Below are 19645 nucleotides of genomic sequence, written 5' to 3' on the forward strand. Positions count from 1 at the left end.
GGTCATTTTAAAATAAGATTGTAGATAGAGCTCCATAACTACTGGCCGGATACACGAAAGTTCAACTTAAAAAGACTTTGGTACATGAATAGGGGTAATCAAACTTACGTGACACATGCGTTCTCCCCAGACAAAGAATGCAACACTTTACAGACCGTAAGTCCTTTCACAGTAATCGGAACTCAGGCTATAACATTCCTTCGAACACAGTATTCATTTGATTGGCAGATGGCGATAAAACTTGAGCAGATTCATGTTCTCTAGAAGAGGCACCTTACTGATGTCCTAAAGACATGTCTGAAGACCACCCTGAAACCGAAATGCTAGCATGTAAGCTACTGCCTAGTTTGCTAGTTTTATTAACATAATGTGAGAAGTGGCGGAAGTGTTGGTGCTTTACTTTATTTTCTGCTTTAGCGTTAGAACTGGCAAACATAGCAGTTATTTAGTATTTTTGTGCCACCAAACACACAACGTCCTTTTGTGCTCCTACTGGGCCGTTTTGATATTTGTCTTATCTATGTAAAATACCAACAATCCACCAATTTATTAAAAGTGTTTTTAAACAGCATCTTTGCAACGACAATGGTTTGCTTTTATTTATTTTTTAGTGACTATATTTATGATGGTTATTACAGTGGAGATAAGTAGAACCTTCTTTAATTATTTAAGGCCATTTCCTATTAAGTAACCCTTTTTTCGGAAAGTCTGAGTTAATTCAAGACCAGGCTGTGCGGTCTGCTTGCGGTAGGTTATCTGCCAGAATTTTATAAATATTATTTGAACTAACGTGTTTCTAGCTCGCTCATTGCTGTCCATGTGAAGCAGCAACCAGTGAAATTATGACCAGTTGTTCTGCTGTCTCAACAAATGTGACTGAGCACATAAACAGAGCCTGGCCTGCAGCAGACTCCCACATGGACTCTCTTTTTGTAAGAGCACTGGCCTGCTGTTTACATCTCAAGGCTCTTTGCTCGGATATCATCATACTTTTTATTTTGTCCACTCAGGCTGTGTAGTTCTCCAGCTGGAGTCAAATACAGTAGAGGATGTAAAGTCAGAATAATGGAGTGCCATCCCGCAAAGTTAGCTCTGAGTAAAACAGAATTGATTTCACACATGATGCCTGTTTAATTAGCATACAGCTCATTGTCTGCTCACACTGAGACGTGCTTTTTCCAATATAAGCAAACTCATATTCAGCCCTCAGATTGAGCTGGTTGTTTATACTGGGGAATGAAACCACTTACCATCAGTGTGCTTTGTAGGCCACCAAATATGTGTTTGACAGACCACAGTTTCCTGGTTGGTATTTGGAAGCAATAAGAGCAAAACACAAGCTACATTGATTTTGATGCAAAGCCCTGAAGCCCAGTGACAACAAAATGACTACAGGCAAAGATGGAATATATAAGTTTAACCCAGAAATATGAGCTGGAGCTAAACCTGTAGTTTTAAATTGGTGTTACAGGTTGCACGTCTAGATATCGCCCAAGGCTACATAAAGACCCTAAGCCTTGAAAAGCAGCTTCACTGTGGCAGTCTCTCAACATTGTGTGGCCATTGTGTGACTGTATCGCTGCTGCCACACCACCATGTTCCACTACCCCAAGTCACAATGGTGGTGGTCATCTGCGTGTACAGATGTCGGTTTCGCTTGTGTCTGGCAGGATGTGTGTATTTTCTAGGAATCTACTTCATCCGGTTCCTGCTCGTATGCATTACACCGAATGCCACTCACAGGCCGGAGAGAACAGGCAGAAATCTGTAGGTTTTTGCAATCCTGTTAATGTGGAACAGCATTTAATTAGATCCGCTCTACATCGAGCAGCTGCATCTGTGTCTGCAAAATAACGACACTCTGCATGTTGCTAAACACTGAAGTTAATGCGCTGCCCGCTGTGGGAGTGATAAAAATGTGATCAATGGCTGTGAGTGTAAAGAAGAACATTTATGTACGACATTGTTTGACTTTTGTGTGATAGTCTCAATTGGGATTGAACAGTGAAGTGATCTACAAATTACGTAAATGGCTACACTGATTGTTACCCTTCTATTTATCTATTACTATGGATCATTAAAGTAATTACCACTCCCAGATAATGTGTTTAGAAATGTTCTCTGTTAACTTATAAGTGATAACTTCACATTTCTTACACAGTACATTCAAAATTGGTACAAACATGAACATTTACATAGCTTAATAATCCATATCCACATCAAACATTGAGGTTTGGCTTGATTAGTTGAGTTTTCCCCTGTTGTATTGTGATTTCAAGTTTAATGTTTTCACATCAGTTCATGCACAAAAAAACTGCTCTCACTTTCGGTTGAGGTGTTAACAGAAATTATTAATTTGAAAAAAATGCATAATTATCGATCTCTGTGGTTTTTCCTCCATGTTATTGTTGACCCTCGCTAGGGATAGGAACCTTGCATCATTGACAGGGAAAACAGAACTGTTCTGGATGATGTATTTTCTTTGTGGCATTTCTGATAGAAAACTGTAATTCACAAATAACACTGTAGACCAAAATTGTCATCACAATCCAGTTTTCCACAGGGCGAAGAACCGAACATACATATGTGCATATTGTCCAGCCATCCTCACTTTACACTTCTTCTGTGTGTCTGAGAAAGCATTTTAATGTGGTGTGACTTTCTATTGTGCAGTCCATCACCTTTTCACCCCCTCCTCCCTCGTTCCGTGCCTCTCTTGTGTGCTCAATGTATATCATTACAGGTTTTCTTTAAAAAAAGAAGGGGAAGGGAGAGAATGGAGGATTGGAAAGGTGACGAGAGGACTGAGAGATAAAAACAAGGCTGATTTCTATCGTGGTCGAGCACCAGACTCAGGCAACAGCAGGATTCTCCTCCCCAGCAACCGGGAGCAAGGGGATGAATGCTGTAATGTAGATTAATTGATTCTCGTCATAATCTGTCCCTCTCAACTCTGACGCAGCGCATAGTTCTGCACAGAAGCATTTGTTGCTTTTAGAAAAGACAGCCTGACACTTCTCATGCCATTATGCCATGCAACCACATCCTTACAGCCAGATTGCCTCGTTATTTCCAGAACTTTTTGAGCTAATATGTAGTCTGGCAGTTTGGTCCCAGTCAGATAGATTGTATATCTCCAGAGTCATATTGAGCCAGCTAAAACACCTTAACACCGCATTGAGAATCCATGAAACTTTAACTAACTTTATTAGCTAGCTAGTAAGCTAGTTAGCTGGTTAATCTACAGTAAGTGATTGGATATTTTAAAGGTTGCTTTGACAATTCTCTGGAGCTGCAGGGATACATGCATGCTGGATGCTGGGTGGTTGTAACGTCCACTGCTGCTAACTGCTCCGGTGAGACGCTGGTAACCAGGATGGCGGAGATGTTGCTTTGCAAGAGAGGTCCTGCTTAGAACAGCAGCGCCTTTTGTGTCTGCCTGTTTCTGGCGGTTATTTATAAACCCAGTAAACCCACAGCACATTCCTGGCTGCCACATACGCTGGGAGAACTGCACCATACCCATGTGTGTCCTCTTTGTCTATGCATGGAGCTCGATCCTAGCTGTCAGGACCAGGGATGACGTAGCTCAGTATGAACAAGACAAAAAAAAATTGGGTGCTTTTGATTTATTCCACGATTCTGGAGTTGCATGAAAAACCATTTCACTCCCCTTTTTTTCTTTCATGCTTTGGCACTTAATTTGCTGTCGGCTGTTGCATTTTTATGATGCTGCTTGTGGTCTTCCATGAGTCATATTAATAGGAGGGCCTCCTTCCTTGGCTATAGATTCCTCAGTTTAATGTTAGCCTATTACTGAACTTGACTACTTTTTGAAAAGTGCAACTCTCTTTCTCTCTCTCCGTTAAGAAGTCATGGGAAGTTCCTTTTCTGATTATGTGGAAAACATTAATCACATTTCCCTGGAATGCTTTTCCAAACCAGCACAGGGCAATAATGCATTCAGGGTTTTCTCATTAGCGGGATGTCATATTTGCTTTATCTTTAGAGTCTGGATAACCCTCAGGAAATTTGGTTTCCTTATGTAAGATGTTGTCGCTGATGACAACTGTTTTATTTTCTTACCCTTTTCTATTTTGTTTCTGGCTGCAGTTATGTTCAGGTTTCCTGTAGCTGAGTCCAGAGAACTGTTGGAGGAAGTACAAGCACTAAAGGTCTAACTAAATGAGCGAATGGTTAAACATGTAACAGAAACAGTATAATCCTGTCATAAATTTTGTTCTGGATTTGACATGTATGGTGTTTTATTTCCAAAGGATGCTGTTGCTTTTGCTCACAAACATACAGACTGGTTGCTCTGGTACTCAGTTATAAAAGGAATGTACCAATCTTTGTCAAAAATCAACTAAACCACACTGAGATTTTTTTGTGTACCTTGATTATTGGCAGGCTTTAAAGAGTTTTTCCCTTTCTGAATAGAATTCTCAATGCCTGCTTTGTTTTGCTTTGCTCTGTGGCATTAATTGTTCAAAACATTACATATATCCTGTAATTAAAAAAAAAGGAGGGTCTCTTATTCTCAATCGAGGTAATTATATCTCTAAAGACCTGCAGTTATGGGAATGTATTGTTTCTGAGCTGCACTATATATCACAAAAGATGATGGCTTGATTTGTGGAAGAAATAAATCCAGTAGCCTTTTGCACCAACTGACCACCAGTATGATATGTTAAGTGAGCATAAACTGCTTTGATGTTACTTGTTGTTTTCTCATTCAGTGTGCCATTTAGGTAAAACTAAAGGGAAATATATAGTGATTGAATGAGTGATGAGTCAGAAAAAAAACAACTTCAGTAGAAATGAGACTGAAAAGCAATCCATCATATAGCGATGGCGAGATATGTGTGCACATTTTCAGACTGTCTCGCCTTGAAAGGATTTCATAGTGTTGCACTCGTGAACAATCCTACAAATAGGTGTGTCAAGAGTGAAAGAAAGTTGTCAGCAATTCCCATAAGCAAGTCAATGCATGAAGAAATCTCAGTGTGTCCTCATCCAATCAAAATAAATATAATTGTACATAGCAATAGATTTTTCATTCAGGTTTCATTGTAAATGTGAAAGGAAACATTTCCTCTGGCTCGAGCATTAGTCATCTTTGTCAACTTTATTAACATTTCTTTTACGACAACAGTTAATAAAAAGGACCCTTAATTGTGACCAAGCCATGTTTGAATTTACCCAAAGCTGGTGCCACAGACTGCTTTAATTTAAATGGAAATCTGAAGGACACTTGTCATCCAATTGCAGCATTAAATCTATGACAAGCTGGTCATTTCCTCCACAAGCCTTTACTTTCTGTCCCCACTGTAAGGCCATTGCTTTCAACTGAAATTCAATGCTGATAAAGTATTACATTTCCAGTGGCTCAATTGTTTTCAGCCTTAAACATAAAAAATGTAAATTAACAATTGAGTAGTGTTGGGTTGAACATGAAGGTTTTTTATGGATTACATCATATGGCCTGAAAAGCCCTTGAACTGCTGAAATTAGATATCATAAGAGTCTCTACGAAACCCAGGCTAAGAAAGTGCTGGTAACCTCTGCCTGCATCAGTGGGAGGCTTCAGATCTGTATGTCAGGTTTGTGGAGCTGAATTCCAAAGCACCCACTTTCCTCTGATGCTGGTAGTGTTTTTTGATTTAGTGGAAGCTTCAAGCTCAGACACTAGACGGCTCATTTCTCCTCCGTGATTTGAAATCACCCAGTCATTATGTGTTAGTTATTCTTGGCTTTGTTTTTGTTTTGAGAGTCTTTAAAGCTAGGTGTGTACGGGAGAAATAACACTTGAAGAGGCCCTCAGGTCGACAACATAAGAAAGTGGTGTGTTGGGAGGTAATTTTTATGTACTGTTTATGTTTTATGTTTTATTTCCTTGTAAGTGTTTCATTTAAGACAGTGACGTCGGGGAGGATCAGAGGTTGCATGGATGTTACGGTTGAACGCATTTCACAAAGGCTGTGCTGTTTTAGCCGGGCTATTAAAAAGTTGAACTTTAGACCTGTGCTCTGCCCCGTCGGTCAGCCATCCACCAGGGTGAAGTGACCTGGAAAATTGACACTCACTGTGTCTCTTTCCCTCCTCTATCAGTCTTTCTGCTCTTGCCTTCTTTCATCATCTCTGCTGTATGCTCACTCTCACTGGCAGATGTTACCTTTAGTGTCACCTTTCAACACAGCATACCAGCAGCATTTAACAAGAAGGGACTTAAGTGCTTAGCTAAAAAAAAATCCTAATAGTTTGTGGAAACCATAGAATGCATGTGCCCTGGAAAAAGCGTTAAGTTGTGTTGTAAATATACACAAGCTTTTCTTTATTTGTTTAAGGCTTCTTGAGTTTCACCGCATCCGACCACGCCAGCTCTGAAAACAATGTGTCCTTGTACATTGTAACAGCTCTTCAAGATGAAGCGATACTAGTCATATAATAACCGTACTGTCGGACAGGTGTTTACTGACTAGGCATAAGAGGGGTCCACCAGCCTTTCAGAGTAAAAAAATCATACTAAACATAACCAACCGTCATTGCTTACGACTCATAACATTGTGTGGTTCCTTATTGAAGGCAAATCTAAATGCAATATGTTTTCTTTTATAAACTGAGCTACACATTTACCTGCCGACCATTCCCTTACTACCATTTAGATCTGCAGCTAAGTGTATTTTTTTTCTTCAAGTAAAGCCTTAACTGAAAATCAACCTGCAGAGACATGAAACTTGTCTGAGACAGTAATCCCTCACTATAAACAATTCTTTTTATTTTCTCACATTACGTATTATTTATGGTTATTTATTTGTGGGCAGGGACTGTTTGGAAAACTCTCTGTTAATGCTTTCAAGTAAAATGCACAACTGAAATGTATAGTTGCATCAACGTCTTCTGACTTTAGGTGTTCTAGCAGATATTATGACACTGCCAAGTTAAACTGAACAGAGCCAGTTGAGGTGGTCCAGGCACCTGATAGATTTGTATCCCCATCCCTACAGTCTTTCAGATGTAGACCCCCCCCCACCCAAAACAAAGGGGCTACATGTAGTTGTAAGAGGGAAAAAGTGGCTTAGCTTGCTGTGTTGCCACCACACTCCTGACCTAATGTATCTAGAAAATTGATGGATGTTTATTGTGAATCTCAGCAGGGGATTGGCTCTGAGCTACATAACCGACCTCTTTTATAAGTACTTATGAGAGGGAGTACCATTCCAAGGCTCATAACAAAAGGTGACCTGGTCTCTGCTGAGGTCTGTAGCACTCTGCCAGTGCTGAGGTTAGCCATATCAGTAGCATCTTTTAAACCACTTTTCAAAGCTCATCCGTACAGGGAAGCATTTTTACAATGTGCTTTTATATCTTGGTTTATTGCTGTCCCAAGCCTGCATGTCTCTAAATGACATTTTTATTTCAATGGTCTTTGCTGACTTTTTATCCTGTTTTTCAAATCACTTTGTGGTTAATGTAAACAGTGACATAATATCCCTTATGTCCTAATCGGTTTTGGGAGTCGAGATAACATTTAGAAGCATTCAAACTGCATTTCAATCATGATCATGATAGATTGTTAATTTGTATGATTTTTTTAGCACAATATTTAATCCGGATAAAACAAAATCTGCACCCAGGAATCTCTTCCACTGACCAATTTGGGCTAAGTCTTTTGGAGAGGGAGCTTATGGAAGTCTGAATTAGTCGCTCCTGCTGTGAAAAGTGTCTGGGGATGGGGGGTGGGGTAAGCCTAGAAAAAGGGGTGCATGCAGTAGGACAGCCATGTGGGGCCTCGTGCGATATACGAGAAGGGACCAGCTGTACAGCTCAGCCATAAAAATTCAGAGGGCCGGTCTGCAGCGGCAGTCGAACAGATGTTAGTTTTCATGAGCGTAACACTAGAAGAGGAAACGGGCTAATAGATGGAGATAAAATGTCACTAAATGTCAATGTAGAGATGCGTGTAGTTCAGGTAATGGGCGGAAAGAGCAAGAACACCCTTTCCCTCTGGAAATGTGAACCATTGTGGATGTGGCAGCCCACCATTGTGCATCATAGCCCACAGCAGCAATATAGTTTTTAGGATATGTGAAAAGTTGTACTCTACTTCCTGGGACAGAGGGTGGCTGTCAGGCTCACATTTCTATAATATATGTATCTTACTGTGTTTGTTTTGTGAGGCAGAGCAAAGCCATTGTGATTTTGATTTATGAGGCTTACCGCCGGCTGTGGAGGGTAGAAAAGAACCAAAAATTGGAAATACCCTGCAAAGTGCACCGTTTCTCAACATCACTGCACTAATTGGGTATATTAGGTTTTTATGATCTTCAACATATCTCTTAAAGCGCATTATGTATTTTTAGGTTGATCGTAAAATCAGGTGGAATTAGTAGTGTGCACCTTGAACTGAAACAAACAAAAAAGATAAGAGAAACTAGTAGACCCTTTGTTCCTGGTTGGAACAAAGGGTTTTTTCCCCCAACCGTTTACATGTATGGATTGAATTGAAGCAAAATACACAGGTGAGCTAGCATAATGCTACTGCTAAAACATGCTTTGTGAAATTAGCATTTCAGGTTTCCCTTTTCTTCCGTGGCTGCAACCACAATCTTTGGTTTTTATGCATAAATGAGCCCACTTATTAAATTATTGCACATTGAAAACATTACCTTTTTAAGATTGTTGTCACAGCACAGTGCAAGGCACATTTTGTTTTGAAAATGAAGTAGGCTATGTGTATCTGATTTGTTTTTGTTCAGTTTTGCCTGGTAAACACAGTCCCGATTTGAATACCATTTTAAACTATACTGGAAATGCATGTATGCCGTTTATATATCCAATGCAGATTGGCTAAATGGGTGAGCACAGACATAATGCACAATGGAGTGGTAACCAGCCAACTAAATATAAATATGTGTTGCATAGATTGTTGTATATACAATTCAGTGCTGCCCTGATTATGCACAAAATTCTGATAATGTGTCTGTAATGTTCCCTTCACATTTCCATAAATATTAATGTGTTATGATGAGATCGGGGATTGAGTTGCTCCCAGGGCTGACGAGGAGGAGTGGTGGGAGTTAAATGTGGGGTCAAACAGAGGGCACAACAGGGAAACTGTCTAAACCCGACACCCTAACCCCCCCACCCCCTCCTCCACACACTCCGTCGCACTCCAGGAAACTAGGGTACCACAGAAATAGAAAAGTGGAGGCTTATGGGTAGAATTAATGCACGGCTGCTGTGGGTCTGTTTGCTGAGCGTAGCTAATTGAGCAGCAAGCATAAAAATCAAGTTGTGCTGAAAGGCTTTTTCTAATGTGTGTTTTGTCTCGCTATTCAAAGTTATTTTCTTTATTCAAGACCCAAATCACTCCACACTGTAAAGGACTACAGTTGACAGAGTAGAGTGTGTTGTAGGCTATTACCTTTTGGCAAACACACAAACTCTAAAAATGCATCAGGCTTTCCAAGTCATGAGTCGGCAGATGACTGAGAGTTTGTAATGCCAGTCTCAGAGGGTCAAACTGAGGTAACTGATAGAGCAGGTCCAGCTGGTCCAGAGCCAGAGCAGCTTCATTTTATCTCTGTCTGTCTGTCTGCTAGACCCTGCAGGCCTCCTCTTGATGAAATGCAGACTGACGGTGGTGAGTGTAGGTGAGAGTTACAACTAACTGAGAAATCATGGCACAATATTCACTCAACAACAAGCTGTTATCCTGTGACATTCAAGGTAAATAAACACCTTTGTCTTGAGTACATCAGATTTGAATCAATACAAATACAAAGGAAAAAACCCTTTTATCTTTAAGTCAGGGAAACAAGTGTGATGCTAACTTACGCATTTAGCTTTTAGACGACAGTAAACATTTTAACCAATTTATAAAGCTAACATCTAACTTTGACTTGGTGACTTCAGTCCATTAAATCTGTCAGAAACAAAGTTTTGCAGATAAAAAAAATTATAAGAATGTTTTTTTCTGTCTGAAATCAAGACATCCTGACCTTGTTTAAGAAATTGCTATGATTTTTGTTTGCCTGTTCGGTAAGCTTAGTCATGGCAATGTTTTTGTTTTTTCCCATGCTCAAGCACAAAACAAACCAGTGGTTGCTGAACTGTTTTTTCAGGGATGGCATGAGGCAACATGCATGCTTTCTACTGGAATGCTATTTACGCCAATAAACCATGACAAGTGAGTGTGGTAGAAAATCGGAATGGTTACATGTATCACATGACAAACAGCCTCACGTCACATGATTTTCATTCGCGCCTGGATGGAGAAACATTCTGTGGTTGAACATTTCTAGCATGCTTCAATAAATCCACATCAGTGTGGATATGGCCAGTGTGAAAATGGGTTAACACTTTGCTCTACTATAAAGAAAGAAGAACATTCAGTCTATGGGGAGGCAGGCATACTGGACTTACCACCACTGGGAGTGAAGAATGCACCCCCTGCAGTCCTGACCTTTGACCTTGCCAAATGTAGGCCTCAGAGGCAGCCCACGCCTGTGGAGAGACAATGCCTTGATACCTATTGAGCCCTGGCTTTTTAATCCTTTACACTCCCCTCTGCTTTTTTACGCTGCGTTCTTTACTACATGAAAACTTCTTGCCATACAGGGTCCAAGTTTGGGTTTAGAGGCCTGTATTCAGGGGGTGGCTTTTGTGCCTCCTAACAAGGCAAAGGGGGAGACACCCACACCTCCCTCTCTCACTCTTTTTCTCTCTCCCTCTCTCCCTTTTTTTTCCACTGGGTTATTTCTCCTAAGCCCTCTGACATTCTGGCACCTGTTTTCCTCACAAAACCGTTAATTTATCACTGAATTATTAACTAAGAGCCCACAATGTGTCTGGCACTCGGTGACATGGCCTGACTTTGTGGTGGAGAGGGGGTGCGGTTGCCGTGGCAACAGGGGGCCTTTTTTATCGAAAAAAAGGCAATTTAGCCAGCGAATCGCGTCTGCGTTCTTAGAGGATCCACCACCAAATGTCTCTGCCGGAAAATGTTATAGGATTAATAAAGCACATGAGATAGCAGCAGCTTTTTGCATTGCAAGAGCCTTTCAGAAGACAATTTTTCGGGGAAGGGCATTTGCTCATCATAATGGATGTATAGTGCAAGATGAGCCTCTGTAATGTAATTTTGTATATATTTTATGAATATTGCTGACACTCAAGGGACAAAATAGAAACAGAAAAACTGGGTAACATTTCATAAAATCGTGTGACAACAGATGAGCAGAAATTAGTAGTAGTAGTAAAAGATGAAAGCATACTTTGTGGCATTTTTATGTAATGCAAAACGACAAGAAAAGCAAGATGAAGCACATAAAGAGAGAGGTCATCAGTGTAGCATGGAGAAAGGGCAGCGGCTGTGCAGCTGTCACAGGCTTTGAGATATGTATTCCATCACAGAGGGAGCGGTGAAGACCCTTGACCGGGTAAAGTGATAGTCTAGTCGGAGCATCACAGATTGAAGCGTAAAGTAACATACACCAGCCTGCTTACGGTAGGTTGAAGTATAGCAAAGAAGTAGGAGGGGAGGGCTCCCTTTGTAGCCATGAAGAGCAGCAACATGGTTTTGAAGTGGATACAGGCAGTTACTGAGAGCCTCAGGAGCAGATTGAGCAGAGGAGGGGTGCAGTATGGAGGAATGTAAGTCAACTCTGGCTGCAGGGGCCCTGCCAAAAGGGAGTTACAGCAGTGTAGCTATTGAGCTATTAATGAGTTAGTATAGTGGAGTTCAATCATAGAACCAGAAGAGAATGCAGAATGTTTAAGACTTTAACCTAGAGGCGGATTGGTGCATTGTGAATGAGCTGTTGCTGCTTCTGTGCAAAAACATGTTCAATTTAATCCATTAGCAGATCACGTTATAGACGTTGCCCTCTGGTTTTTAGAAAAGCTTTTGTATGTGCCTGCCAAAAGGCTAACCGAGAGTCCAGTACGACCCGCTTTCCCCTACTCACCACTACTGTAAATCTTTACGGTCAGAGATCATACCGCCTGCAGGCAGTCTCAATAAAAAAGTCCCAGTCAAATGCTTTAGTTCAACACGACTTGTGGGACTTCTGGTCATCTTCTTACAAATAGCTTCACACACTTACAGCCAACATACATCAGGAGGAAGCCATTGATCACCTGACTTTTATTTCCTCCGCGTCAGATCATTGAACAAATTGGAAGTATTTTAATTTTATTTAGAAAAACTCTTCTTCTGAAGATTTAAATCAAATCAAACTAGAATATTATTCCCTGTGTCCTGTGTTAGTATAAAACATCATTTGTTTTGAACGTTGCCAATAAATTTATCTTAACATGTATAAAAAGATTATATTGGGGAACATTTCTACACGATAATAATGCCATGGAGAATTCCTGCGTAGGTTAAATTAAATTCCATAAATCCACTTGTGCAGTTGTGAATAGTGTAAGTTGCTTATCTGGATGAAATGAATAACACGAATATTTAGTTTAAGCCCCCCTTTTTTTTCAAGATAAGAATTGGATTATCATCATTGGTCCCTCGCATAATACTCACAGATAAAGGGCTGTGCTGCTATCAGCGTCACAGCAGGATACCTCTCATGTCCCCTGTTGTAAATGGCTCACTTTCCTTTGTAGTGTCGCTCTTGTAATGAAGCAGCGATGGGAGCGTCTGGCAGATGCCTCAGGCCTAAAGTAGATCCGTGAGAAGATAGGGCTCCAACAGCGATAGATGAATTGGGCATGTTGAGTGATGACATTTCTTCTACTCTAGTTCTCTCGACACACAGACACACACACCCCACCAGAGCCACTGGTTACTGACAGGGCAAGGGTTTTCAACACTGACTGGGTCAAAACTCAAGCATTGTGTTCAGATTTCAAACTTTGAGCCCTCAAATCTCTTGGGGGGGTCAAACTCATTTTTCAAAGAGCAGGGAGTGCAACAGTGCAAAGGGGCATGAAACTGTTTGCCACGCATGACATTTTACATAGAAATGTGGGTGTCTTTGGAGTGTTTCGTTTTTTTCGGTAACTTTGCAGATCAGAATATCATCTAAAAAAACAAAAACACCCATGTATTACCTTTGATCACTGGGGCAATGAGAATTTCAACCTTGGTATGTCCACAGTCTCCGATCTACTGCCCCAACTGTGGGCTGATGTGCTGCTCTTCTGGGTATGGATCTGCAGTGATGCGTGATCCAATTAGCATGATGAGCACTGGGCTTAGTGTGAGGCTAATGTCTGCATGTTCACGAGAGTAATTGGATTGTTAGTATGGATTTCCATCTCTCCCTAGAGTCTTAGCAGTTGGTGGGCTCTGCAGGGGTTATTGGCATCTTTAAATCTGTGTGTAACTGTATAGCCAGGCCTCCTGCTCTGCTATATGGTTTCACAGTCTGTTGATATTGATAATGAATAGAGGCGCCCTTATAAAAAGCCAAATAGTGACACACAATCTTGATACAGTGATTACATCCTGTGAGAAGTTTCCTTGTGAAATTGAAACTGAATGCTCAGTTTGATACAGACAGTTTTATATTTCTCCAACAGAAATCTGCGGTGGAACGGATGCAAATATTTGTTTTATCAAGATTAATCTTCTACATATTTTCTCAATTTATATTTTTGGCCGGATATAAATGAAACGTTATTTTGACCCCACCAGATGTCGAAAACTCACATTCTGTTTATTAAAGTCACAATGATGTTAAGCAGAGTAAAGCAAATTACTTTACTCATATGGATATAGATACAGATCAGAAAAAATCCCAAGATGACAAAAAGATGGAAGCGTTTTTCAAATCAGTGTGGTATTTAGTTTAATGTCATATTCAGTATTTATTGTCTCAATAAAATCAATCACTGTGGCATGTGATCCTCATGTTTTTTCAATTGACTAGGATGCTGTTAGGGTAATAGCTATTGTCTTTGATGTTGTTAGGGGAATTTTTGGATTTATGTGTTAAAATGATTTTGTTTGTGACCGACTCCAACACTTTTGTCGTTTCAAGTCAGCCATCCCCTTCCTCAGAAACCATAACAGACAATTCAACAAGACTGTACATTAACCTGTAGTGTAGTTTCTATTATTGCCCATGCTAGCAGCCTGACCAAAATCATATTTCCTGTGCCGATACCACTGGGCCTTGACATGGAATACATTTTTTGACATTTTAGTGCAAGTGCAGAACAAATCACTGCATCACTCAGATTTTATTTTTTTCCTTCTCTCTTGTGTCTGTCTCATACTCTTTTGGCTAAATCCAGTTCTAAATCTCAAATCATCACCCCCGGATTTCAGCAACAGGCAGCCAAGCGAAAGGGCTGCAGTCACACAGATGCAGTGTCAGGCACGTTAGCTTTCCGGAGACAGTCACAGTTAATGCCCCAAAACCCCATCAATTTGTGAGACCAGATTGAGTTTCCAGAGCAGCATAGAGCGTGTGGTAAAACTGTTGACTGTGGCAGACACTGCAGTTTGCTTTTGAGGGACTTCCAGACCAACATTGTCGGGAGGCTCCGGATCGTCTTGTGTAGTGGACGAACCGTTTGACCTGCTGTCAGTAAGGGCCTGTTGTCAAGCTCTAGTGTATGACACTCAATGTGGAAAGAGGAGACACAAAATGGGCGTCACAAATACACTGTGAAAGCTTTCCTCTCTCTTATTCAGTCTGAGTACCAAAGTCTGTGTGCACAGTTTCTGCAGAGAAGCCTGAAAAAAGCGAAAATTGATTTTTTTTGTCACTCTGCAACCGTTCTGCAGACTCTCTTAATCGAGCAGTGCTCACATCATTTGGCACAGAACTTAGTTAGGATAACTACTGCAGCATTAAGACGGAGCAACTTTATACTTTATATTACATGGGCACTTAAGTGTTTCTCTGAGTACAGCAGGTTACATGGGAGGGTACAGTGTGAAATGTGTTTATCTGGCAAAGATTAAATCACTTTATTATATACCTTGCTACTAGTATACTCTCATATACTTGTAAGTTATGGGATATTTCACAAATAAGAGCTATAATTCTCATTTTCATTGAGTCGGAATTTCTGATCTGGACCTTTTAATTTCCCTTTTCTGCACATGCTGAAGCAGCAACATTGCCCAGCCTCCCACTTTACAAGGCTATTTTATATTCACAGTGTAGCACTTTTCTCTGATATGGAAAGTGAGTCTCAGATATGTAAAATGCTTGATCTGCTTTGATGTTGAGGACTACACTGATGGTGTTAGTTCATGCACAGATTTCAGGCTAAAAACGATCATTTCTGACTTTATGAGGTCGTATTCATAACAACTCGTTTTTATGATTAAAATAAAGGTTAAAAGGCACTCACACAATATTTGATCCAAGAAGCTCTTTAGTTGCACTGCTCAACTTTAAAGAAGTATTCAAAAATGTATTTTTTCTGAAGTGCAAAATAATCCTTTTTTTTCCAGCATGCTTTAAATCTTATTTATGACGCAGCATGGACAGCATTAGTTTGCTCCAGTTCAATCTCTTTAGTGTGCTTCTCATCATCTGAAAAGTAAACTGCAGGCATTCTGACTGTATTAACTCTCTTAAGTTAAGTCTTTTTTCAGGTTGATATGGTGTTTGTCTTATAAACTACTATATGTATTTGTTATATTCGTTTTTTTAATACTGCAGTATTTCAGTACGTAAGTGTTCTGAAAACTATTTCAGACAGGGTTTTTCCAGTTCTGAAATTGAGTTAAATAAGGTCTTTCCATTACATTTTTTTCCAACTTCTACTCTCATCTTTTTCACTCCACAGATGAAGCTGTGGAATAAGTACAAGGTAACCAGTGTACCATCTCTGGTGTTTGTGGATGCAACTACGGGGAAGGTGGTCTGTCGAAATGGTCTACTGGTGGTTAGAGATGACCCTAAAGGTGAGATTGGTGGTTTCTGCAGCCACACACACATGCACTTGTGCTTTATTATATAGGAATTCATCATGATGATTTATTTTTGTCCCCTGACCTCAAGCTCTGACCATAATCATCTTTAATAAATGGTTAACCTTAACCCCCACCACCAACCATTCAGCTCTAAAAATACAACATCTAAATCAGGTAATAGAAAGGCATTTAAGGGTCAAAACAACAGACAACATGCATTCATTTCTCACACACGAATGTAACCCTGAATTCTTGGGTTACATTCTTGGTCATCAAAATGGCAACAATTTGCACAACCTTACTCTTGGTTCACATCAGTTTTTCTACTCTGATGTTACACCTGTCCCTCATAAAACTACTCCAGGTAAGAAAATTCCCCTGAGGCAAGGGGCCATGAATGAGCAACTTGAATGTAAAAAAAAACTTTGGGGGATTTCTGGCTTTTCCATTCCCCCTATTTTTTATTTTATTTTTATATTCCATTTTTGCAATTAAAGAATGTGGAAGAAAGACACAGCTTTGGGTGATACTTTAATAGTTAACTAACAATATTGAGAACAATACTAATAAAACCTTATAGTGCAGCATTATGTATTATTCCAACTACCACAGTGTATTGTACACTTTAGTTACACAACATAGATATGTGTGATTAGCTTCAGAAATGAAAGTAAACCAAAATGTTGATGAGGACAGAAATCACACCTGCATACACCTAGTCACAACACTCATTCTCAGTAATGATGTTTACCGAATGCCTGCTCAGAGTTCCCTGTTGAGGTACTGCCACATCATTCAGTATTTGCCCGAAACATTTTGCGATTACGTGTTCGTGTTGATGCTGCCGTAATTATGGTGCTGGATGAATATTATAGCATGTCCGTTCTTCACTCCCTCATCTGCAAACCCTATAATTTCTGCACTTTAAAGTAAAGGCAGAGAATTAACAAGAGTGAACTTGCATTCCTTTCCCTGTACAGAGGACGTCCTCTGAGGCTGTGAAGATCTCATTTTTTTTAAAATCATTACCTTTTCAGGCCTTGCTAGGTCAGCGTGAAAGAACTCATTAGTTATGAGAGAAGAGAGAATAGAGGCTCTGTTGCAGCGCTGTGGTGAAGCAGAATGGTTTTCACATGAGGATTGTGACACATTTTGCTCGCTGGTTAGTGAAAGACAGTCGAAGCCTGCAGCATTATCATTAGCTGTTCTTCCAAACTAGATGTGGCTGGATAACCATTTGAAAGGCTCCCATTTGTTTTTATTACATTTTGATCTATTTTCATTTTCATATTATTTGAAAGGCAGACTGGGAGTAGTTTCTGTCATGACAAATCAATTCAGCTACAGCTTGGCAGAGGGATATGGCACTAGAAGTTTGCTATGCATCGAGACTGGGAGGGGCGTCCAAACGATTCAGGGCTCTCAGCCTTTCACTCTTCATGAAAGACCTAACTTGAGTGGCGGCAGACTAGCCCGCAGAGGAAAGATGGAGTGCACTTTTACAATCAGGACAACAATAAAAGGCCGTGTCTGCGTGGTGCAAATGGGTCATTCCCGCCTAATGAAGCCCTGGAAAACCACGCTTGCATAAAGAGCCCATTATGATCAAGCCATACAAGGTTTTTTATGAGTACCTCCTTTTTAAGTTCCAAATGCATGATGTTCACAATAAAGATGCCTTGAAAAGGAAATAAAAACTGTGTAAAAGAGCTGGAGGGAAGGATTTCTGGCAACCTTTATTTCCTCAAGAGGCATGGCATGGCAGTAATAGATGTGACAAAAAAGCCTGCATATACAGTAACGTACATAGAACTTTTTGCCATCCAACAAACACATCACGGACATAAACAACGTCTGGTTTACAATAACATAGAAGAGGCAATACATGTATTAATTCATTCATTTTGATAATTCATTCGCATTTGAAAAATTGTCTTCTAATGTGAATCGAATATCAATGGTCATAAAAAAGATGTATCCTTGGATTAGGAAACAAACACATTTTATATGATTGATCTGTCATTTTAAAGATTGATCAATGACTAAAAAAACAGTCCTAATCCAGTTCACCAACTTGCCTGACACATGTTTTTAAACAATTTGATTAATTGCAGAAATAATTTGCATTCATGTTCTCCGCTGGATAAATTGTCCTACATATGGTGATCACCTAACTATTTATGTAGCACCAACATCAGGTCAACATTTGATTGTGTACAGTATTTTGGTTTATGACAAATTACATGCCAAACAAGTAACATTCTTTTCAGGCTCATCTTATTATTATTACTATTATTATTATAATGGTTGTTGTTGTTGTTGTTGTTGTTGTTGTTGTTGTTATTATTATTATGAGCCTTAACTGAAATGTACACCATTGTTATACTTTACCTAGTAAACATTAACATTTTCATTGTGAGCATGTTAGCTCAGAATGGCTGTGCCTATGCACAGCTTCACAGACTAGCTAGATTGATTTCTTATCTTCCTTTTACTGATTCTTTTCTTTCCCATCCATCTCTTCTCATTGCCCACTACCCTCTCCCAGGCCTAGAGTTCCCCTGGGGGCCAAAGCCATTTGCGGAGGTGGTGGCAGGGCCTCTGCTCAGGAACAACAGGCAGACGACAGACAGCACCTCTCTGGAGGGACACTATGTGGGAGTGTACTTCTCAGCACACTGGGTGAGTACAGGAAGCAGAAAAAGGACAAAGAGGAGCCTGATTTTTTTTTTTTTCTTCTGTTTTTGTTTCTGGCCTCTTAGCTGCCAGAAAAACCAAAACCTAGATAAAAAGAAAGGATATCGCCAGCAGAGCGGAGCAGGAAGAGACAGCAGTCAGTCAAGACTGATAACAGAATAGTAGCAGCAGGGTGGAGGCGACTCCATTGTGTTGGCGTGTTTACGCTGCCTGTGCTTAGCTATCCCTGTCAGTCCTTTCACCAACACCTCTGGACCTTTTTTTAAAAGTAGGCATTGGTCTCCACGCCCCAATGACATCATCACTATTGTCTTTTTTACTGCTGGACCTGCTGATAGCCAGGGAAGGTCATGACTCATTGGTGCGTGAAAGGATGACTGCTCCTGATGAGATGCAGCGCAGGCCACAGGGGCCAGTCAGCTCAGCAGCTGCCAGAGCCGCAGCCTCAGAAAGCAGTGACGCCTGAAGGCTGGCTCGAACCCCAGACCCTTAAGAAATTGAAAAGGACAAGTCACAAAAGTCTTTACTTTTATCTTTAAAAAGTAGAGTTTATCTTGTTTTTTTTTGTAGGAATTTTGAAAACATGAAATGCCAGCACCTGGGCTTGGACTCTTTTTACACAGATGTTTTTCTTTCTTTTTTGGCCTAATGTTCTAACGACTTGAAATGGCCCGTGGCAGCATAGCATGACCTATATTTCACTGCACATTTGCTTTTTCGCTTGTAGTGTCATGGGATGTTTCTCATTAAAACAAAACTGAAGCTAAAAGTTTAGTCACAAACGTCATCAAAGAATAGCCCACATATGACTACTACTAAGAAGTATTGACAGTGAAACCACATTGTGCAAACTATAAAATAGCATAACTGCAATGAAGTGTTTTTACTTCTTTTGAAATACAGAGGAAGTGGTCAATCAATGAGCAATGAGTTGATTGAGGCTATGTGCTTCACACACTCACTCCCACAGTACCTTTGGGTCAGTTTGATGAGTATTAATTATTGGATAATTTGAAATGCTTGACGTAATGTACTCAGTGTTACTAG

At 40.2% G+C, this 19645-nt stretch overlaps 1 protein-coding gene across 1 annotated transcript in view; it reads left to right on the forward strand.

The window, feature by feature from the left end:
* The window catches only part of nxn (nucleoredoxin), a 48701-nt gene that overhangs the window by 19049 nt on the left and 10007 nt on the right, over positions 1-19645 (forward strand). The window contains exons 2-3 of the mRNA XM_063907523.1: positions 15775-15892; positions 18450-18583. Coding sequence (XP_063763593.1) covers positions 15775-15892; positions 18450-18583 — 252 coding nt within the window. The remainder of the gene's footprint in view (positions 1-15774; positions 15893-18449; positions 18584-19645) is intronic.

The sequence above is a fragment of the Eleginops maclovinus genome, chromosome 18 (genome assembly GCF_036324505.1).
Source record: "Eleginops maclovinus isolate JMC-PN-2008 ecotype Puerto Natales chromosome 18, JC_Emac_rtc_rv5, whole genome shotgun sequence".
NCBI classification, from domain to species: Eukaryota; Metazoa; Chordata; class Actinopteri; order Perciformes; family Eleginopidae; genus Eleginops; species Eleginops maclovinus.